At 46.4% G+C, this 24,332-nt stretch overlaps 1 protein-coding gene across 1 annotated transcript in view; it reads left to right on the top strand.

Moving 5' to 3' along the window:
- The first annotated feature begins 240 nt into the window (after positions 1-240).
- The window catches only part of LOC148454068 (thioredoxin-like), a 32,217-nt gene continuing 8,125 nt past the window's right edge, over positions 241-24,332 (top strand). Inside the window, exons 1-2 of the mRNA XM_088461304.1 lie at positions 241-305; positions 23,133-23,237. Of these exons, the coding sequence (XP_088317430.1) occupies positions 282-305; positions 23,133-23,237 (129 nt within the window). The 5' untranslated portion in view covers positions 241-281. The remainder of the gene's footprint in view (positions 306-23,132; positions 23,238-24,332) is intronic.

The following is a 24,332-nucleotide window of genomic DNA, read 5'->3' as shown; positions in this document are numbered from 1 at the left end:
TACACAGGGAGTCTACATCAGCGCTGAGCCTGAGCGCTGTACTGATGTCTGGGTGCCGGGCGGGGAGCCCATGCAGTCACGGAAACGCCCACCTCAAACGCTCCACACCTCTATTGGATCCAGCATACTGGAGGGGGCGGAGCTATGGATGGCTGACAGTTATCGCCCACAAGCTGCTGCTTATATGCAGAGATCGGCGGCGGCTCCGCGGGCACTGACTGTACTCTGCATTGTACACAGGGAGAGCAGCTGCACAGAGCGGGCGGAGGTACGGCGATATCATGGTGAAGTCTATTCATTCTATGGTAAGTGTCTGATCTGTGTGTGTGATCGCCCCATACACATGATTGTGTGCTGCAGTGCGGGGGAAAGAGGTGTAGTAAAGCAGCTTCAGTGACACACATGGGTCGTATAGTTATACTCTATGGTTACAAGTACAAATAGTGTTATACTGTATAATTACAACTAGTGTCCTCCTTGTGTGAGAGCAACGTGATCATGCCAGTCTGGTGATGGTGGCTTGGAGTTGGGCAGAGCCGTAACTAGACATTACGAGAGCCCTATGCCAGAAAGAGCATTGACGTGCTGGGTGTGGTTTTGTGGGGAAGGGGTATATTTAATAGGAGATGATGGATCTATCACCATGGGAAATAAATGGGACATTGGGGTAGATGTATGATAGCGCCACTTAACGTGCCACTATACTGCTTCCTGCTTCGCCTCTTTACCGAGGCGAAGCAGGAAGCACTACCGATGAGATGTAAGAACATCTCATCGGCTGGAGAAGGGGAGTGTTAGCGCTACCCGCTAGAGACAACGCATCAGCCTAGTGCTGATGCACTATGTCTCGGTCCCGGCTGGCTCCACTGAGCATGCGCGGGATCTCGCAAGTATCGCGAGATCCCCGCGTGCAGTCCTGGAGCCGGCAGCCACCACAGCAGGGACAGCGCTGTCCCTGCTGTGGGGATAGGCTAGCGCCAGGCTGTAGCTGTCGATAACGACAGCTACAGCCGGCCGAATGGTCATGCGGTATGACCGTTCGTACATGGCCCTGCCGCTCGGCGCTGCTATCTTGTAGATAGCAGCGCCGATAATGACCCCCGATCATACATCGGGGAGAAGCGGTATCAGCGCACATAACGTGCGCTGATACCGTTTCTGGGCTTCGTGCATCTACCCCATTATATTCTAATACCTGGGTGAGATGGGGGCAAGTGACAGAGAGCTATTCCCAGGAATTCAGAGTATGCACCCTGCAGACTGAGAGGAGGGGGGAAATAAGGAAATATGGCACAGGTTTAAGGGGAGGTTGCAGTGCCCGCTTTCTTTTCACAAGCATCAGGTAAGGGTGAAGCCAGCGCTTCTTAAATTACCAAGTACACTACAAAACATACTACACACAGCACTCCACTACCCCAGCCACCACCATACAGTACAGCTCCTGTGTGCAGGGGAGGCCACACTCACACCCAGCTCACGGCTGCATGCTGGCTGTTGAGAAACAGGATGGCAGTCAGTGGCGTAACTACAGCCCCCACGGTGGCTTGGGGGCGCGGGGGCTTGTTGGGCGAGGTGGCTGCAGATTCCATGCAAACTAGCCGTCCGCATGGAATCTGCAGAAAACGGCCCTCCAAAAATGGCCGCCGCCTAGGAGGAGACAGATGCTAGAGGTCCTACTGGACCTCTAGCATCTGTTAGTCACGCAAGCAGGGCGGTAGTGCGGACCGCACATAAGTGTCGTCCGCACTACACTAGTATAACAAACACACAGCCGCCAGCGCCGGCAGCTGTGTGTTTGTTTTAGCAGCCGATGAGAGTCAGACAGACTCTCATCGGCTGCATGTCTTGCGCCCACTGCCGGAGCCGGGCTCTTCCGGCTCCCGCAGTGGGTGATGATGGGAGAGATGTCATGACGTCTCTCCCATCATGCAGAGCGGGCCTGCCCGGGAGGACGCCGGACGGAGGAGCCGATCCCGGAGCGTTGATCATGGTAAGTGGATTTTGTGTGTCTGTCTGGCGGGGGGTGGGGGTGGTTGTTTACTACTACTGGGGGCATTGCTGGGGGGAGGGGGGTTGTTTACTACTACTACTGCTACTGGGGGCATTGCTGGGGGGGTTGTTTACTACTACTACTACTACTTGGGGCATTGCTGGGAGGGGGGACTACTACCAGGGGCATAGCTGGGGGGGGGGGTTGTTTACTACTACTGCTGGCATTGTTGGGAGGGAAGACTACTACTAGCGGCATTGCTGGGGGGGACTACTACTGGGGGCATTGCTGGTGGGGGGGTCTACTACTGGGGCATTGCTGGGGGGGGACCACTACTGGAGGCACTGGCGGGAACACTACTGGGGGCACTGTACTGGTGGGGCCACTACTACTGGGGGCATTGCTGGGGGAGGACTACTACTACTGGGGCCACTGCTGGGGGTTTAGTACTGGGGTCACTATTTAAGGGGGCCTACTACTGAGGGCATTATATAAGAGGCACTGCATAGGGGGATGACTACCTGGGGCACTGCATAGGGGGACCACTTTTGGGGGCACTGTATAAGGGGCACTACTGCAAACTGTCTAGGGGGGGTGGGAGCACATTTTTTACTTTTGCATTGGGGCAAATTGCGTATAAATGGCCCTGTAATTATTTTACCAAAATGCCGAAGGTGGGGGGGGGGGGGGGGATGCGACAGAAAATTTTTGGGCAGGGGGGAGCAAAATTTATAGTCACGCCACTGATGGCAGTATCCGGATGCATGTGAGCGGCGCGCTGAGAAAGGAAGGCAGCCGCTGCTCTTGCTGCTGGAGACGGAGCTCTTTGCTTGAGCTGTGTATGAAGGAGGAGGGAGTGGGCGGGGTAAGGAGGAGGACCAGGCACCCTGCTTGCCAGATGCAGGGACCGCGGGGGCAGCTCTGTGCGATGGTACCGGCTGCACCACCCTAGTTACGGCCCTGGAGTTAGGAACTTGGGCCAGCAGGGTATTCATTTTTGGGGAGATGTATTAACAAGTGTGAAGAGAGGGGACGCGGACCAGTGGAGAAGTTGCTCATAGCAACCATTCAGCGTTGAGGTAGCATTTATCAAGTACATTCTACAAAGTGATAGGTGGAATCCTATTGATTGCTATGGGCACCTTCTCCACTGGTTCTCTTCTACACTCTTTTCACTGCTTGATACAGCTCCCCCCTTTATTTCTTAAATGTGTACAAAGAAAGGTAACTGGCGTATGCTACATCACCATGATCACCATTATCTGCCAACTCCCTGCTCTCTCCCACCCCATTCACTGATGTGTGTGTATATATGCTGGGTATACACCTGGCCGACCTTCCAACTTATCTAAAGATCGGGAGGTGCATATACACTTAACGGTTGTTTGGACTATATATATCTGCCAGCAGAGCTATCTGAATATGACCGTCCACTGGTAATGTCATATTCAGTGAATTCTGCTGCAGACATGTCGGGCTCACGGTGGATCTGTCATGCAGTCACATGAAACGATATATCTAGTAGATATATCACAAGCGGCTGTGCTGCAGGGTCGATCAGATATATCTGGACAACGTTGTATATAGACCTATCTGGTGTACACAGCTGCCAATGTACTAAAGATATATCGCCCATTCAATAGAACAGGCCATATATCTGTGTACCCAGCTTTACCGTGTTCCTGGAGCAGAGTGGTCATCCGTCCTCTCAAGCTGGGCCGTCCTGTCGCTGCAGTGGGAAACCTTGTAGAGGGTGTCACTGATTATTGTATAAATTGTCAACAGTGTGTGCAGTACTTTACAATTGAAAACAAACGCAGTCATTAAGAAAGACTGGGTATAACCAAGAGGTAGGAGGGCCCTGCTTGCAAGCCTACAATCTAAAGCCTATAAAAAATTAGGCCCATCAGACCTGTGTCAATCCAAAATGTCAAAGCAATTTACGTAACAACCTATTGGTAGTACTGTGACAAAAGTTTTCCATGATTTATACCTTGGATGCTGTCACAAGATTCAGCTCAAGAAATGTACTTGCAACTTTGTAACATCTACTATTTATGTGAATGCCAAATTTGTACTTTATTTGTAAACATCTGAGCTGCAATCAAGTATATAGGTCCAGGGGCGTAGAGAGTGCCGCCGGGCACTGGTAAAGAGGGACATATGACCTAATCGCGGGAAGCGTGGCCATGCCTCCTTGGAAAAAAACCTGCTTTTGCACGCCGGGGAGGGGGTGCTGTGAGCCCCTCAGCCCAACGCAATGCCAGGGGTGGGCGCGATCAGTGTGATTGCTCCCCCCCCCTCAGGCATAGGAGACTGCTGTGGCTGCGAGCAGTCTCCCACTGCAGCTGCTGCGAGGGAGGTGGCGGGGGGCGGCACCGGACCTGGGCCCCTCTGGAAGCCCGGGTAAATTGTACCTGCCCCCCCCCCCCCCCCTCTCTCGGCGCCTCTGTATGGGTCATGTACTGTTATTCTAAAAATAGTTACAATATGGTCTGTTGCCCAAAATGGAGCATTTTGGTAAGTTTGCTGTATGTGCAAGCCGGCGCTAGGCCTCTCTGCACCCAGCGGCGTCCTGTACTGCATTACAGCACCCCCCCTCCCCCTGAGCATATAGCCAATAATGCCAGCAGGGGGGGGGGGGCACGACTTTCCGGAGCTGCTGCCAGCCAACGGTGAGTTGAGGCAGGGCTGCGCCCTTTAGGCTATGATGCTCCAGGTGACGACCCTGCTAGCCCGTGCCTTGAGCCGTCACTGTGTGCAAGATGTGTGCAGCTCGGCAAGAGGAGCAATAGCTCCTTCTTTATTCCTGGAGAGAACAGTAATATATGCACAAGGTTTACACTGCGAGACGTGGCTTTACAGCAGTAGAGAATGCTAAATATACAGTACACAACAATTCATACACAATATAGTCTGTCTGCACAATGTTATAAATAATAAAGTCATGTTTACCACGTAAAAACAAATGAAAATAATACACAGGCAAAATTAAATTACTAATTGACTTTATCAATACACACATCTGTGGCCTTCCCCTTTAGAAGATGACATGGAAATATTGGCTTTGTTACTGTGGACTGATTGCAAATAAAAATGTAATAATCCAACTATAGTAGACTGCAATAGCCACATTGGCATAGTATTAGCATAAATGGTAGGGACTCTGATGTATTCAGGCCATCGGAAATAGGGCCTGATTCAGACCCACTCGCGAGCGGCTGTCCGCTCGCAAGTGGGTCGATGTTCTGCACTGAGCATGCGCACGACGGAGGGAGCTCCGTCGTGCGCATGCGCCAGACGCAACGAGCGAAGGATTTTCCTTCGCTCGTAGTGTCTCTTCAAAGGGGGCGTGCTGTCGATGTTGACTGACAGCACGCCCCCTTTGGTGGGCGTGCCGGGGCGTGCCTCCCTGACGGGGGCGTTCCCACGGGAACGCCTCCCGTCAGAAGCCGGCCCACTGACATCACTAGTGATGTCAGTGGGAGTGATTTTGGCTCTGATAGAGCCAAAATCACTCCGGAGCTTGCGGTTGAAAACCTCAACCGCAAGCTCCGGCTCGCAGTTTCGATGGTCGCGATGGTCACGACCATCGCGGCCATCAAAATGCACGCTCGTATAGGCTGTGGGTGGTGACCCACAGCTATACGAGCGTCCAGGAGGACCTTCCATTTTTATGGAGGGCGGCCCTCATTCAGAGCGTGCGCTCTGCTCAGAGCGTACGGCTCTGAATGAGGGCCATAGTCATTGATCATCCTCCGTATCAGTTTGCATTTTGCACCAGGGGATGAGCACCTGCAAGTTATCGACCTTCAAACAGGTGCATATTTGTCTTTCTTGTGGTTAGCATGGGACATCCTTAGTGTATGCTGGCCATGTTTACATACCTCTTCCAACTTCCGTTTTGTTCCCCTTGGTGCAAAGGGATGTAAACTTAAAATGCATGTCATTCAGCAAGGATGTGTAATGCTGCGTATCCACTGACCAACAAAGAAGGATTGCATGGTAATGATATTGTTATCGTGCAGTCGCTCATTGTACTGTGCAGTGCCCACACTGAACGATATGTTCAGTGCAGGCACCCTCCCTCATACCTGAACATGGGATATCATCATGTTGACCGTCATGTTCGGGAGTTTAACGGTGTTGAAACTGACCAGCAATCGTGTGCATCGCTGGTCGTTTATGACATTTTATCCACTTGCCTGGCACGGTTGTATCAGATACGACCGCACCAGGCTGGGCTTTCCCTGACATGGTCGTATCTGATACGACCAGTCAGAAATGCCCACTAGGCGACTGTGGGAAGCTAATCTTCCCGCAGCCGCCTACATCAGAGGGACCTTCTGGTCCCTCTGCAAGCATATTTGCCTTGTCAGCGTGTCCCGATCACTGCTGGCCACAGTGATCGGGCACCATCGACAACCCCCTCCCGGCGCACTGTCATTGAAGCAGCAGCCGCGGCTCATGTAGCCGCAGCTGTTGCTGTGACCCGATCACTGTGGCCAGCAGTGATCGGGCAGCCGGCCCCAGCAGCCGCGGCTCTGGTAGCCGCCGCTGCTGCTCTGTACCCGGTCCGCCAGCGGGAGACCCTCCCGCCATGGCTCTGGCACTACAGTGATCACTAGGTGATCACTGTGGTGGAGGAGCAGCAGCAGCGGCTCTTGTAGCTGCTGCTGCTGCTATGTATCCGGGCCACCAGCGGGACACGCTCCCGCTGTGGCTCCGGAACTACAATGTACAGGAAGCAGCAGCCGCGACTTTGGCTGCTGCTTCTATGTACCCAGGCAGCCCCCGCACACTCCCACACCGGCCTCAGCTCCTCCTCCTCGTCCCCCATGATGCAAGTTTTCATAAGGGCCACAATAGTGTGTGTGTGTGTATATATATATATATATATATATATATATATATATATATATCGCAGAGCCTCTGATTAGGGATGGCAACGACCATCGATGGTTTGCAAACCATCGATGGTCTGACTGAAAACAAGTGGTTTGCCATTGCTGTAGGCAATCAATGTTGTACCATCGATGGCAAACCCTTAATCGATGTTTAGGAAACATCGGCAGATGTGGTCTTCACACATCTCCTCGACCAATCGCTAAACAATTGATGGTTTCTAATGATGTTTGAACCATCGATGGTACAGTTGTCAATGCCCATCACTACAGTATAACATAGTCACTATTTTTATGGTATACCGTGTTTTAAAAAAAATTTTTGTAAATAAAATAGTGATGGATACGTTTAAAATTATGTTCTTGACCTAATTCAATCATAAAAGAAACCGACAATTTTGGATTGGTTTTTGTAAAAAGAATTAGTCAGTTAAGTTGTTAATGGACTATTTATGCACGATTGAATGATAATGATGTAGTTATCGTTCAATTGCTCATTTTAATCAGCAAGTGGATACGCGGCATAAAGCTGCATACACACGGTACGATATGTACCACCAACAACTTGAAAGATATCTTTCAAAGAGATATTTCAGTGAATTCATCCTGCCACATCTCTGAACAGGCAAAGTTGACAATATCGTGCAAGTTGGCCTGCATGTACGGACGATCATAGATATCGTTATCGTTCATGTGGGAATGGGCATCGTTGGTCGTACACTGCTTAAAAATGAACGATATCATTATTGTTCCTATCGTTCATAGATATCGTACCATGGGCCTGATTCAGACCCACTCGCGAGCGGCTGTCCACTCGCAAGTGGGTCGATGGTGTGCACTGCGCATGCGCAGTGCACACCATCGTTGTGTCTGATCAAAGGGGGTTTGCTGTCGATGTTGATTGACAGCACGCCCCCTTTGGTGGGCGTGCCGGGGGCGTGCCTCCCAGACGGGGGCGTTCCCAAGGGAACGCCTACCGTCAGAAGCCGGCTCCACTGATATCACTAGTGATGTCAGTGGGAGTGATTTTGGCTCTGATAGAGCCAAAATCACTCCGGACCTTGCGGTTGAGAAACTCAACCGCAGGCTTCGGCTCGCAGTGGCGATGGTCGCGATGGTCAAGACCATCGCGACCATCAACCTGCACGCTCGTATATGCTGTGGGTGGTGGAGGACGCTCCATAATTATTGAGGTGGGCCCTGATTCAGAGCGAGTGCTCTGGTCAGAGCGTCCGGCTCTGAATCAGGGCCCATGTGTACACACCTTGTTTTGTGTGCATATGCACAAGTGAGAAAAGCAAAAACTGTGTGTCTGGCCAACTCTACATGAGGCCTATGTGTTCCGGATGTTCTGCTAGCTATATTCTAGGCAGCGATTGATGATTCCGTCTTGATTTTGGCAGCAGAACTTTAAAGGGACAGCATTAAGCATTAACTAGTTGTGAGTGCTACACAAGGAATATGCCCATGCTTTCCAAAGCTGGTGATCCCCATTGAAAGATACTCTTCAAGACCAGGAAAAGAAGAAACCTAGGCCCTCATTCAGAGCCACTCGCTAGCGGCAGTACGCTCGTTCTGAGCGATGTTAGCCACCCCTTGGGCCTGATTCAGAGCCGTTCGCTACTTGAGGTCGTTCGTTCAAAAACAAGGGGTGGCTATTCAAATGATCCGTTCGCAAATTGCAGTCTGTTCACACCTCTAAGTCTGAACGAGCGAGCAAAACATACGCTCGTTTATTTGTTAAAAACGCCCCCTGGCCGCTCGCACCATACGTCATGTCCGCTATTTATTAGATTAATCGAGTACATCGACCAGCGTATGAACTGCTCGCTATTCTTGTGGTTGGTTTTTGCTACCACAATCTTGCGAGCAGTTCTGGCTATAAAATAACCCAGTGACGTGGTCAATGACGCTGCTGTATTAATTATGCACACCCATAAAACGCCCGTTTTGACCTTTAAGCACGCCTGCGTTCGGATCTCCACTCCCCATTTTCAAGCACCTTCCCCTGTTACCACCCACATACGCCTCATTCTGTCACTCAAAATAGCAGGCATTCGCTATATTGCGAGCACATGAATTTCGGCCGCACTGACTGGTTCGCGCATGCGTATAACGATCCGTACGCATGCGCAGATGTGCGAACATCGCTCGGAACGAGCGTACTGCCGCTAGCGAGTGGCTCTGAATGAGGGCCCTTGTTTTTGAACGAACGACCGCAAATAGCGAACGGCTCTGAATCAGGCCCCTTGTTTGTTTCAGGGGTGAATTGCTGCTTTTTTGATTTGCCTCTAATTTTGAATCGGGCCCATTGAGTTCACTGGGTGAATTTAGCATTGACTTGGAACTGGAGACAGGGCTGCCATCAGAAATTGTGGGGCCCGGGACTGACCAAATTGGCAGCCCCTTCCCCTACTACCTTATTCCTACAAAAAAATTGTCCAAAAAATATCAAGCCAGCCCCTACTGTATGTGCGTCCCACCAGACCCCATTTCTCAGCGTCCAGACAGTCCCCCTTTGTGTGTATCGAGCTTCCCCTCCCTCTTTCAAGGCACAGCACTGCCCGCTGGCAGTGCATTTGAACTTAGGCCCTGATTCAGAGCCGCTCGTAAGCGGCTGCTCGTTCGTTCTGACCGTTGTTCGCACATCTGCGCATGCGTACGGATTTTAATACGCATGCGCGAACCAGTCAGTGCAGCCGAAAATCGTTTGTTCGCTATATAGCGAATGCCTGCTATTTTGAGTGACAGAAGGAGGCGTATGTGGGTGGTAACAGGGGAAGGTGCTTGAAAACGGGGGTGTGGAATTCGAACGCAGGCGTGCTTAAAGGTCAAAACGGGCGTTTTAAGGGAGTGCATAATTAATACAGCAGCGTCATTGACCACGTCACTTGTTTTTTTTTTACTCAGAACTGCTCGCAAAATAGCGGTTGAAAAAAACAGCCACAAGAATAGCGAGCAGTTCATACGCTGTTCGATGTACTCGATTAATCTAATAAATAGCGGACATGACATATGGTGCGAGCGGCAAGGGGGCGTATTTTTCAAAATTACAACCGCAAGTTTTGCTTGCTCGTTCAGACTTAGAGGCGTGAACAGACCGCAATTAGCGAACGGTTCATTTGAATAGCCACCCCTTGTTTTAGAACGAACGACCGCAAATAGCGAGCGGCTCTGAATGAGAGCCTTAGCCGCTTTGCGTGCCACTGCTGTCTTCTATCCGGGCATTGACGCGCCTGTGCGCTGCTGGACAGACCACGGCGGTTAGAGCCACGGTTGGTCCTAGTGCCCACCGCCGGCTCAACCTAAACTGACGGAGACGGAAGCAGTGCTGCTGCTCTCCGTAGAAAAAAAGTGCCAGAAACTACGGAGCTGTGTGGGGAAACTGGGAATGGGGCCAGGGATTGCACTGTAGGAGTCGGGCGCCCACCTCTCTACCAAATACCCGGGACTCCCGGCAGTCCCCCCCCCCCTAATGGAGGCCCTGACTGGAGACATTACTTAACATGGTACTTGTGTACTTTACGGAATCATAGCAGAGAGAACCCAATGAATGTTTTAAATGGTACTTGTTTACTATACATACACAAGTCCCGAAAGTTGTCCCCACCTAAAGAAGAAAGTTGTCCCCTCGCGGACTCGCTGCACTCACCACAAGGTTATATTCCCTCTCTGTGCCCACTTGGATGTTAGGGAATGATGTTGGACACTGTGAAGGGCGCTGGACACTGGCTGATGACATCGGGGTCCTCTCCTTGAAGGGGATTTAGACATTACCATGATTGATAATAATAATGAGTGTAGGACACTTGAGTACTTTACGGACTCATTGCAGAGAGAACCCAAGTACCCTTAACATTATTCGGGAGTCATGAGTGACCAAAAAATACGGGGGCTGCAATAATACAAGTATAATAGTGTGATAGTAACTGCAGAGTTCTGACAATTTAATGCTTAGGGTTGGTTAAAATAATGGAGCTGACGGGAGGAACCAGATTACTAATATTCAATGGCAGTGCTTAATATTTTCTTTTCTTATTTTTTTTTTCTTCCCCTCCCCTTGATCTGTCTAGTCATTTAGGGCCCACTGCTGAGTTGAATGCAAAACATGTATAATTGCAACACAGAAATAAATGCGTATATTTGCCTGTATAAAGAGTCAAGGGGTGAATGCACCTCTAATCTGTATGCTTAGTTTGATATTTGTTATCATCATCAGGGTGTACTTGGAAATCCTAAACTTTTTGCACATGAATCACCTGGAAACACATATTTAAGCTTACGTCCAACTTTGTATTGCCCGCAGTTCTGTCAACATGCGCTGCCGATGTGAGAACACCCCTTTATGCCACTTCAGTTGCAAGTAGAAATATGAAGGTCTCTGTGTCGCCTTACTTGGTTTCAAAGAATGCACAGTGCAAATATAAGCAAACTCTGCAAACAGGCGGACATGCAACTCCTTTTATTAAAGATCCTGACAATAGCCCTGTTTGTATTTTTGGTTGAGCTGCCAGGCCCTATGTGATGTCAGAAGATAACTGGTTGCTCAGCCAGTAGTGCTAAACAGACAGTTCATGTCCACACCTGCTAAGGAATTATCACATGGATCTTAATGTAACAAATGGTCTCCTCTTTCTTTAAAGATTCTCTTCTAGAAATTTAACGATATTATAATTGAACCTCTATATACCCCTGCCTATACCTTCTAATATCCTATCTATAAACCTCTAAGGATGACGCCAATTTGCGTACGCAGTCATACAGTCAATAAAAGACTCCAGACTTGGAACGTGTGGTTCCGAAGCACAAAGTATTATTCAAGTAAAAAAATACAGTCAGTTACACGCTATTGATCCATACACAATTAGACGCAAAGGAATTATACAGACCCCAAGAACAGTATACATACGCATGCGCTCTGGACCAGATCCCGGCATTCAGAAAGAAAACCTCTGTCTATCAGCATTCAGCAAGAAGACTAAAGACCCAGTGTTTGAGCACACATGTTTATACCCCCCCAGAATAGTCAGGACAATAGAGAAGTTTCTTGCTTATGCCATTGGTTCCCATAGGGGAACCATCTGTTACAGAGCGTTTAACAGGCTGATTCAAATAGACCCAACCCAGCCTCCAACAACTGGGGGTCTCTGCCCACCCGCCCCCTAACAGTCATCCTAACAGTTGTTCATAAAATATACATTTTGTTGTTTGAAGTCTCTGCGATCCATAACTCGAGAATGCATGATGCAATCTCCCCACCGATTACAACGGAATACTGTGGAAAGAGTACGCATCAGTACAAAACCAAACACGGCTTTCTTAGCATGTATAAAACCTTAGTTACCAAATATCTTTATTTCACAGCATTTATATTAACCAAACAAACTTAAATCTTATATATTAAAGCTAATGGAACCTTGTAAGTGAATATGTAATGTGTGAGTGTACGGGGTTTGATATGAAGACGCTAGTTAACTGGGGACAGATGCGTGCGCATTTAGCTACTAAACGGTATTTTCATTCGGGGTCTTAAGCATAAGGGGCCCCATTCAGAGGCGGTTGGAGGATGCAAGCGGTCGCTCACAAAATGGGCGGCCGCTTGCATCCTGACCGGCCGCCTCTGTTTCGGTCATTAGGCTGTGGGTTTACACCCACAGCTCTAACGACCGCTAGGGTGATGGTTGCGATGGACAGAGACCATCGCGACCATCGGGGCTTACGACGAGACCCTAGGGTAGGGTCTCACTTGTCGTAAGCCCCGTAGAGCTTCTGGCTCTGTCAGAGCCGGAAGCTCTCCACTGACATCACTAGTGATGTCAGTGGGGCCTCCCCCAAACGGTAGGCGTTCCCATGGAAACGCCTCCGTTTGGGCTGCCACCCCCCGGCCCGCCTTCCAAACGGGGCGAACTGTCAATCAACATCGACAGCTCGCCCCCTTTGGAAAGAGACCCGCTACGACCGGCGCTGTCGGTCGTAGCGGGTCTCACGCATGCGCACTTGACAAACATCGAGGCGGCCGTGTGGTCGTAGACCGTACGGCCGCCTCTGAATGAAGGCCAATGTGTGTATGTGAATGGTGAAAGATGCAATCGCATGATGCTAATAATTGTGCATTCGCTACTGGGCGTCATGTTAGCAGCTCAATTGTGCGTAATGTGCGGTGTTTATGCATGAGATTCCATCTATGATGGACTTAACATACATACATACACACACACATATCATTCCTCACTGCAAATGTGACCTCCAGCTGTGAAGCTAGGCCACTCTGTCTGGGTGTGAAACTAAAACCTGTTTAGGATTCAGACAAATCCAATTGTGTAGATCAATGCCTGGATTATATTACAATTGCCAACAGGGATTCCCAATTTGTATGTAAAACACTCAGTTTCTGGTGCATTGTCTATTCTATTTAGATTATCAAAAACATTGCCATCTGTTCTTAGCTCGTGAGTTGTAACTTAAAGTGACCCTGGTCGCAAAATGGCGTCTTGCAGATTCTTGTTTCTAAAATGGAGTCTAGCTGCCATTCGCAAGATGGCGTTGCGTACGCTTCAATTTTAAACTGATCTAGTCTCAGCCAATTATCCAGCTTTGACAGTCCACCCTTTGATAGCGAACAACATGCTTTCACAATCTGCTATTAGAATTTAATTTAGGCTTACATTTACATATTATTTAGTGTTATTGTGGGATGGCACAAGGTGGTTCTTAATCCATCAATAATGTGTCTCTGGATGGGGACATAAAACTACTATTATACGCACACCGTGGATCTTGGAAGATCATGTGAAAGGTGTGGGAATGCATCAGTCTTATAAAAGCAGTCTTGAAGGGGAATTTAGACTTTACATTATCTGAGGTGTTTTAAAAATAACATTTCAATAATACATTCTATGCATGGCTAAATATAATACATTAAATGATGGTGTTTCCTAGCTCAGGGTTGTAATGCAGTTCTGTATTTACCTCGGTATTCATACTGGCCACCATCATAATTTCATTATTTCGCTTTACTCTACCTTTACATTTTCCACACTTCAACACAATAGGAACACACTGGACACATATGCCAATTACTATGATGACAATTAGTATAAGGATCAAGAATGTATTCTGTCATTCACTTCCTGGACCCATTCCCCTAGACCTGAGAACCATTTCACTGGGTTCAGCCATGACACCCATCCTTCTATCTTTTCTCCTACTTCAGCCACTGAAGCGTTATGGTTCTTACGAAACTCCCATTTTAGCTGCAGAATTTCATCCATCTTCTGGTCTATCACCTCCTTGGGGTCGCTTGTATCATTGGTGACATAGGTGCAATACCCTCCAGTAACAGCAGTTAAATAATTCAGCACTAGTCTGTGTTGCACCAGTTCTTTCTTGTACGCTTGCAATTCTCTCCCTGTATACCTGAATGTGTCATCGTACATCTCGGTGATATTATCTATCAATTTAGCAAGTTCCTGGATATATCTAAAATTTAATGTACCCCGAGCAATCCTGGTGGGATCCAATGCGACTAAAACTTGAAAGCCAGTTGTCTCACTGATTAACTGAGTGGCTTTATGTATGTCACCAGGTATCATATTTCTTTTGCCCAGCATTTCAACATGTGTGAGGGTCATAACTTCTGGGACTACTCTGCCCAGGTAACACAAACCTTCGGAACTCGGGGAGAGCCATTTATACGCTTTTTTTCCACATATGAAATATACATTATCAGGGAGAACATAAGGAATGGTATGCATCATTATCATTAAGCACATTTCCCTTGCAAACAATCCTATTTCTGGGTCTTCCATCTGATACATGCAAGTTTCTGGCTGTATTATTTTAGCACAATAACCATTTGGCACCTTACCAATAATTTCTTTGGTGGAACTCAATGTATACCGATACCTAAACTGTTTCCCACCAGACTTAATGGAGTGCAGCAGATCGTGGTTTATGGACTCATTATCAGCTCTTTGTGAGAAGGTCATCGTCTGATTATTCCCCGTCACTTCCCAACTCCCGGGTTTATTGGGGTTGGTTATGTTTAAACACAAAACTGATCTATCTACTTGGAATTGATAGAGTTTGAAATGAGGTGGTTTAGATGAGAGGAATTTTCCATCCAATGGTTTCCCTTTTTGTAATTCTAAAATTTCCGTGATATTCAGCGGAAATGGCACCAACCCTACATTATGCTGTCCCTGTGGCACATGTGAACACACCCAGCAATCAGCTTGATTTAACACTTTGCCTACCATACTATGATAATCCTCTAAAGGATACCCACCCCAGTACGGGCTATATTTAGGTTGGCACCGTTGGATACAGTTATCATCAACTAGGGACCCACAAAGCTCACAAATACAGGAATCTTCAGACGATAAACCTCACACCTTCCCCGAGTATCCGGAATGATAGCTCTCTTAACAATAACAGTACTAAGGTTGGTCAGACACTCCCCTGATTGGCATTGCACTCCTCCTGACTCCACTCCATCAGCACTACCATCAGCTCCCATTTCCTCCATTTGTCTCCCATCACATAAACTGGATACTCCCGAACCGACCAAGATGGTGAACACTCTAAAAGAGAATATGAAAATGAACACAGCAGGCCCGTTCATTGTCACAACAAGACCTGCAGATTTCTTTCCTTTCAGGTATCTCACTACAACCTGTTCAATTCTCCCGGAACAAGCTCACGAGCGACAGGTCCACACTATCAGCCTTGTCTCCGACTTGTTTCTCTACTGGTTGATTGACCTTTTTGCAGTGAGTGGAATGGACCCAGGTATCTCTCTCGGCCACCTTCAAAGATGTAGTACTCGTCAGCAGCACCTGGTACGGACCTTCCCACCGATCAGTCAAACAACCAGAACGCAAGAAATTTCTGATCATTACATATTCTCCTGGTTCAACATCATGACAGTTTCAGGCATATCATTAGACAACAATTTCAGTTTCTGCTGCTGTTGCTTTAACTGCTTACTCATTGATATAAGATACTTTACAGTTATCTCGTTGTTACCCTTCAGGTCTTCCTGTGGACTTATAATCAAATGAGGTTGTCTACCGAACAATATTTCAAATGGGGACAGATTCAGAGGAGGTCTAGGAGTGGTCCTTATGCTATGTAGGATCAAAGGTAGCGTTTCTGGCCATCCTAGTCCAGTCTCTGCCATGATTTTACTTAGCTTATTTTTAATAGTCCCGTTCATCCTCTCTACCTTGGCACTGACTTGCGCTCGGTAGGGGGTATGAAGTCGGCTATTAATACCCATCAGCTTACACATATTTTGAAAAACATCACCTGTGAAATGAGTACCCCTATCACTCTCGATGATTTTAGGGATACCGTACCTGCATACAAATTCCTGAACTATTTTCCTGGCAGTAAACGCAGCAGTATTAGTGGCCGCTGGGTAGGCCTCAACCCAGTTAGAAAATACGTCTGTGCACACTAATACATACTTAAGGTTCCTGCAGGGTGGTAATTGGATGAAATCAATTTGTATCACCTGGAAAGGTCCATCAGTCAGTGGAATGTGGGATGGTTCGGTAGGGATCGCTTTCCCTATGTTCTTTCTCAAGCAGGTCAGACAAGACATTGCTATCTTTTCTGCTTGTGAAGAAAAACCTGGTGTGCACCAGTATGCCCTCACCAACTTGCACATACCCTGTTTACCCAGATGAGTCAGACCATGTGCTGCCTCAACCAGGCTGGGGTAATATGCCTTGGGGGCTACTGGCTTACCTTGTCCGTCCCTCCAGAGCCCAGAGGACTCTTGCCCACATCCCTTGGACTTCCAAATGGATTTTTCCTGAATTGAACACAAATTTTGCATCTCAATTAATTTCAGGACCAAGAGGTTTAGCTTCTATGATGTCTGTGTCATTTACAACACAGCATAACCTGTACATAATTCACCTGTGTCTGTTTGTCTATGACAACTCCCATCCGTATAAAAGGTCACATCCACATTCTCTAAAGGTGTGTCATGTATGTCAGGTCTAGCAGTAAAGGTCTGATTCAGATATGTCATACAATCGTGCGTATGATTATGTCTGCCGACCTCACCTCCCGCCAGCAACTCCTCTCCTTCCACCCTTTGTACATCATGTTGTACATATGGTAGGTATGTTGCTGGATTCAGCATACTGCAACGTTTGACAGTAATATTTGCAGGCGCGATTAGAGCTAGTTCCCATTTGGTGAACCTAGCCGAGGAGACGTGTCTTGTTTGAGCTGAGTTCAGCAGAGCAGATACAGCATGGGGAGTGTAGACAATCATATCATGGCCCAATACTACGTCCTCACTTTTACTCACCAATAGGGCGGTAGCTGCTACACTTCTCAAACAGGTGGGGAGTGATCTTGCCACAGTGTCCAATTGGGAACTGTAGTATGCTACGGGCCTACTGGCATCACCATGTTTTTGTGTAAGGACACCTGCAGCGCAACCATCGACTTCCGTACAATACAAATCAAAAGGTTTTTCATAATCGGGTATTCCCAATGCAGGAGCTCTTGTCAGACTATCCTTAAGATTAAGGAAAGCCTGTTCTGATTCCTCTGTGTGTATGACATGGTCGGGCTTTGAGGAAGAGACTAATTCCTGTAAAGGTAAGGCCAAAATAGAAAAACCTGGTATCCACATTCTACAGTATCCACACATTCCCAAGAAGGTACGAATTTGCTGTTGATTCTGCAGCAGTGTCATGTTTTGTATGGCCTGGATTATATCTGTTGTAAGATGTCGTAACCCCTGGGTTAGGCAGTGTTCCAAATATTTTACTCTGGATTGGCACGGCTGTAGTTTGTCCTTAGCCACCTTGTGTCCTGTATGCAAGAGATGAAGTAACAAAAGTTTAGTATCATTCAAACATGACATAAACGAGTCAGAACATAGCAATAAATCATCCACATATTGAATTAGAACAGATCCATTGGCAGGTTGAAAAGATTGTAAACAGTCGTGCAATGCCTGGGAGAAGATACTGGGACTGTCTATTAAACCTTGGGGTAACCGTGTCCATGTGTGTTGTAAACCTCTGTATGTAAATGTGAATAGATACTGATAGTCAGGATGGAGAGGCACAGAGAAGAAAGCAGAGCAGAGGTCAATGACAGTGAAATGGGTTGCATTTGGTGGGATCTGCATCAAAATGACAGCTGGATTTGGCACTACAGGGAATTGGCTCTCTACAACCTTATTAACACCTCTAAGGTCATGTACCAGCCAATAACCCCTCCCACCACTCTTCTTCACCGGGAAGATGGGACTGTTGGCTACACTAGCTGTACGAACTAAAATTCCCTGTTGCAATAATCGCTCAATTATTGGAAAAACCCCTAATTCTACCTCCTGTTTAAGTGGGTACTGGGGAATTTTTGGAGCTTGCCTTCCGCTTTTTAAATTACCATTATGGGGCTTACATTTGCCATTAATCCAGTGTCCTGTCCATCTTTAGTCCAAAGGGAATCTGGAATTAGGGACAACATTTCATTTATCTGAGATGGATTTTCATTTAAATTTGTAGAATGATACATTATCCTTTGGGGAGTGTCCAACATATCCCGCACTTCGTGTGCCACTCTCTCTGGGATGTCTAAAAATACACCATCAGTGGTGCAATATATGACACATTCCATCTTACATAGCAAGTCTCTACCCAGAAGGTTAGTAGGAGCAGCAGCAGCCAGGAGAAAAAAATGCCTGGTATGCAACGGTAAATTAACGGGAGATTTTATCACTGACCTGGTCGCCCCTGTGTCTACAAGAAATGGATATTCAGTACCAGCTACATCAACCATCATAACCGGTTCTTCCCTAGTACTCCCCGTTAAGCTGACTATATGTAGACTACAGGTATGACCTGACCCCTAGCGTTGGCTACCATTCTCCAATAAAGCATTTACGGCTACAATTGGAGCTGGTACCTGCTGAACATTTGCTGGCCTCTGTGCATATCCCTTATGGGGATATCCAGGTCTTCCCTGATGTGGGGTTCCTACTCTTTTTACTGTACAGTTTCTACTTAAGTGTCCTGGTTGTTTACAGTTAAAACATGTTCGTGTATCAGGTGAAGACATGTGTTGTTGTGAAGTTTGAGCAGGGGGTAAAGGTGGTCGATATGGGTAAGGATAGGGAGGGTAAGGGTATTGTGGGGGATAAGAAGTTTGAGAGTAGTATGGGACCTGTGGTTGTGTCGGGTTAGTGGGATAGAGTTGTGCTTGTTGATGTGTGGGGTTAGTGAGGGCACATATTTGTTGAGGTGTGAGTGTGTGTGCAAGTGCAAGTGTGTCTGTTGTCTGTGATGTTACCGTCATTCCCTCCAGAGCTTGGATACTGACAGCCATTAGTTTTTCGCTCTGGGCTTCTCTCTTCTTGGAGATGTTTTTATCATGTTCGATGGCGGTTTCTATGAGGGTATCTATTGTGAGTCCCCGCCACCCAGGCTGTGAGGTCTGAACCCGGGTTTTTAAACTCTCCTTCAGACCATCCAGGAGTATCGTGACTATTATTCCCCTGTGGTGAGTGCTATCTTTAATATCCTCTATCCCAGTGTACTGGGTGATAGCCTGCAGAGCCCGGTCGCAATAATCTTCTGCAGATTCACTCTCCTTCTGCTTAATGGTGAAAATTTTGTTCCAGTTAACTACTACTGGAAAATATATACCCAATTGAGTTACAATGCGGGAAATGTTACCTTGGTTTACTTGGTCTGTTAAGGGAATGTCACCATCCAATACACAATCCGTGATAAATTTTGTCACATCGGTATTGCGTGGTAGACAGGCCCTTAACACCACACGCCAATCTTTATTAGTGGGTTCATGTGAACTACCCAAATTTCGCCAAAATCTTTGACATTTGGCTAATTCCTTTTTGGGATCGAGGAAATCATTTATGATGGAATTTAGTTCTGCTCTTGTCCAAGGACAATGCATTACTACTATACCGTTCGCATCTGCATTTCCATTTGGAACAGTTATTGTCCGAATGGGATGCAGACCGGTAGCACTGCTACCTTTGACCTGGTTACCTGGCTGGGGATTTAGTCTGCTGCTGCTGCGTATGGTATGAACAACTTCCTCTACGGGTGCAGAGGGCAGTAACACTTCCCTTGCTGTTACCGATGGAGATGGCAGCACCACTCGTGATTGTGGTGATGCAGCATCTATCATTTGTACAGCATGGGAAATGGCAAACATTACAATAGGCTCATCATCCACATCATGAACATTTTCTTTATAGTTGCTTAAGAGAGGGTACAAGTTGCTTGTTAAATTTTTATGGGTATTTTTGGTAACTGTACTTGCACCTCCATCCACATAAGGTGGGGGAGGTGAGCGTGAACTGCAGGCAATACTCTCCACAACGCTACCTTGCCGCACGGGCGCACCATTTTGCGGCTTGCCCGTATTGCAATTCAGCGTCGCGGATGTATTTTCTGGCAATGTGCTCACAACGCTAGTTTATGTCGTTTGCACATTCTTAAGCCAAGCATCCCCTTCATGCTGCCATAGTTTTAAACATTCAAAATATTTAACCTTTTTCTCTCGGGAGCGCATCAGACCGATGTGATCCTGGACATTATCTAGTACATTTTTATCAAAACTACCAATTCTGGGAAACGGTCTAACACTCTTCATCGTCATTTTAAACCATATATCACAATACTTTATTGCATAAGTACCGTACTTAGTATGCATAATACGATGAGCCGATCCGATCGGCGCCTCCATTAGCAGCACATCAGTGTCTAACATCTCTACTGTTTGCGCTGCTCCCATTCTGAGACAAAATCCTATGCTTTTAAATAAAGATTTAAACTGGTGAAAGACAATCTAGATACTTTCACTTACCTACGGAATAAATTTCTAGATGCCCCCGCTCACCTACGGAAGAAATTCTAGATGCCCCCGCTCACCTATTATCTCTCAGCTCACAATCACACCTAGTGTGGCTCAACTACAATGTTCAAATATTATTGAACACTGTAGTCACACTGAGAGCCGGTCCCTAACAAAAATAACAAACCATACACCTGCTCTGTGTACTGAACGGTAAGCTGCTTACCGAGCGGCTAGACTAACCCTTGCACCTAGCCCTTAAGGATCATACGATACCCTTAACAGTCCAACACATACTCACTGTTACACACTTTTTCCTGCGCAGAAAAATAAACGTTAACCCAGATATTGCTAACAATTGAAAAATGTAAACCTCAACGGTTTTGTTTAAACACCATGGCAGCACAACCGGAAGTACGTATACGCTATTGTGCGACCAGTCGCATACACAATAATGCGATTACCACACAACCGTATGACAACCTTTAGCTGCGTACACAAAAGTGCGTCTTTGCTATGCGCAAACCTGCGACTTAGCCACGTACTCAGTACTTTGGCACCCCTTTAAACGTAAGGTTCTATCAACAGAGGAAAACAAACTTTTTCCTCTCTTGTCCCTGGATTCTAGTCAGCTTCCTTGATTCACACGGAGACGGATAGCGATCTTTCAGCACAAAGCGGTTGTAGGCAAACCCTGCATGTGGCCACTCCACCCTTTGCTGAAATATCGATAGCCGTATGTACCGTGTGAGCAGGTAAGTGACTTCACTACGAGCCCCCAACTAACGATATTATAATTGAACCTCCATATACCCCTGCCTATACCTTCTAATATCCTACCTATAAACCTCTAAGGATGACGCTAATTTGTGTACGCAGTCATACAGTAAATAAAAGACTCCAGACTTGGAACGTGTGGTTCCGAAGCACAAAGTATTATTCAAGTAAAAAAATACAGTCAGTTACACGCTATTGATCCATACACAATTAGACGCAAAGGAATTATACATACCCCAAGTACAGTATACATACGCATGCGCTCTGGACCAGATCCCGGCATTCAGAAAGAAAACCTCCGTCTATCAGCATTCAGCAAGAAGACTAAAGACCCAGTGTTTGAGCACACATGTTTATACCCCCCCAGAATAGACAGGACAATAGAGAAGTTTCTTGCTTATGCCATTGGTTCCCATGGGGGAACCATCTGTTACAGAGCGTTTAACAGGCTGATTCAAATAGACTCAACCCAGCCTCCAACAACTGGGGGTCTCTGCCCACCCGCCCCCTAACAGTCATCCTAACAGTTGTTCATAAAATATACATTTTGTTGTTTGAAGTCTCTGCGATCCATAACTCGAGAATGCATGATGCGATCTCCCCACCGATTACAACGGAATACTGTGGAAAGAGTACGCATCATTACAAAACCAAGCACGGCTTTCTTAGCATGTATAAAATCTTAGTTACCAAATACATTTATTTCACAGCATTTATATTAACCGAACAAACTTAAATCTTATATCTTAAAGCTAATGGAACCTTGTAAGTGAATATGTAATGTGTGAGTGTACGGGGTTTGATATGAAGACGCTAGTTAACTGGGGACAGATGCGTGCGCATTTAGCTACTAAACGGTATTTTCATTCGGGGTCTTAAGCATAATGTGTGTATGTGACATGGTGAAAGATGCAATCGCATGATGCTAATAATTGTGCATTCGCTACTGGGCGTCATGTTAGCAGCTCAATTGTGCGTAATGTGCGGTGTTTATGCATGAGATTCCATCTATGATGGACTTAACATATTTATATATATATATATATATATATACACACACACACACACACATATCATTCCTCACTCACAGTTTCAGACTGCAATGCAAATGTGACCTCCAGCTGTGAAGCTAGGCCATTCTGTCTGGGTGTGAAACTAAAACCTGTTTAGGATTCAGACAAATCCAATTGTGTAGATCAATGCCTGGATTATATTACAATTGCCAACAGGGATTCCCAATTTGTATGTAAAACACTCACAGTTTCTGGTGCATTGTCTATTCTATTTAGATTATCAAAAACATTGCCATCTGTTCTTAGCTCGTGAGTTGTAACTTAAAGTGACGCTGGTCGCAAAATGGCGTCTTGCAGATTCTTGTTTCTAAAATGGAGTCTAGCTGCCATTCGCAAGATGGCGTCACGCACGCTTCAATTTTAAACTGATCTTGTCTCAGCCAATTATCCAGCTTTGACAAATTACACTATATATTTTTTTAAATCCACTCCCTACCTGAGCTCTGTCAGTAACCTTTGTGCTGTCTTCTAAACTGTAACTATTAACCTCTAATTCTTTACTAATGGTTTTATACTTTTTTCTTTGAACAGGCTGAATTTACAGCATTGGTGAAACCTGCAGGTAACAAACTTCTGGTAATTCATTTCACTGCCAAATGGTCTGCACCGTGCAGAATAATTGAGCCTGTCTTTGAAGTAAGTGGAAAATTGAATGGTACATTATATAAAATAAAATGTTTGCTAATATGAACTAGAAAAAAAGCCTAACTACAAAAGGAACACTCTGCGCTAGACACTGGGTAATATCATTTGTTTATGAATAGAAAGGTATCAATATACAGCTGCATCAATTAAAGAAATAATTTTGCTCATAAAATTCTTGATAAAAGTAGACCTGAAGAAATTGACACGATGATACATATTGGTAACATGCAGAACATAATTATACAATGTAGCTAATTCTGAAGCAGCTCAATGAAAGTCAATTCAAATTTAGAACAATAGTGTTGTTAGTAATTGGAGTAGCTAATTAAAAGTTTTATAGTCTGTATGTCCAATAAGCTTAAATTTGGTACACTTCATATGTCCGTATGATAAATAATCAAAATGTAGCCTCCTTTAGATTAATACCTGTAAATAGACAGATCCTTCCTTGTCTGTGCTGGCGTCCCAGCACAGATAATTGGTATTGTTAGCCGCCCTTGGGAGAGATGGTAGCGGGATCACCGGACAGAACTGCGGCTGTTCCTTTGTGTGCTGACACTCCGATCCCAGCAGTGTGATCAGCGGCCGGTGCAGCTCTCCCGTTCCTTCTATAACAGGTGTAAGCTGAGTAGGATATTGGAAGATGCGAAGCTCCGTGTATGGGAGCTGGTCTCACTGAATGTGCGGTCAGCTGGCTACCAAATTTCTCCAGGCAGACAGGTGGATAAGCATCGGCCACAGGAGAAGGATTAGTACAGCTGATGAGTCAACGCGTTTCATCTCTCGATCATAGAGACTTTTTCAAGACTTGAAAAAGTCTCTATGATCGAGAGACAAAACGCGTCTGTTGTATGGCATGATGCAGGCACAGACGCTATTCTGGCGAGTCTGACATATTTTTTAAATCAGTACAATCAGGCCCATAGATTGGTTAAATGAATCGGATGCAGTGGCGATGTCGGACGAAGTGGAGCAATGTTTTCCATTTGTGCATGTGTCACGATTTTCTACGTACAGATTTGGATGCATGATAGCAGAAATATAGGGGGTGTTCCTGGACAGTGACTGGGAGGTAATGAGGGTGGC

Source organism: Taudactylus pleione, unplaced genomic scaffold (genome assembly GCF_031769625.1).
Source record: "Taudactylus pleione unplaced genomic scaffold, aTauple2 ptg001032l, whole genome shotgun sequence".
Classification (NCBI taxonomy): Eukaryota; Metazoa; Chordata; class Amphibia; order Anura; family Myobatrachidae; genus Taudactylus; species Taudactylus pleione.
The sequence above is the reverse complement of the archived record's forward strand: the minus strand, read 5'-3'. Positions and strand labels throughout refer to the sequence as shown.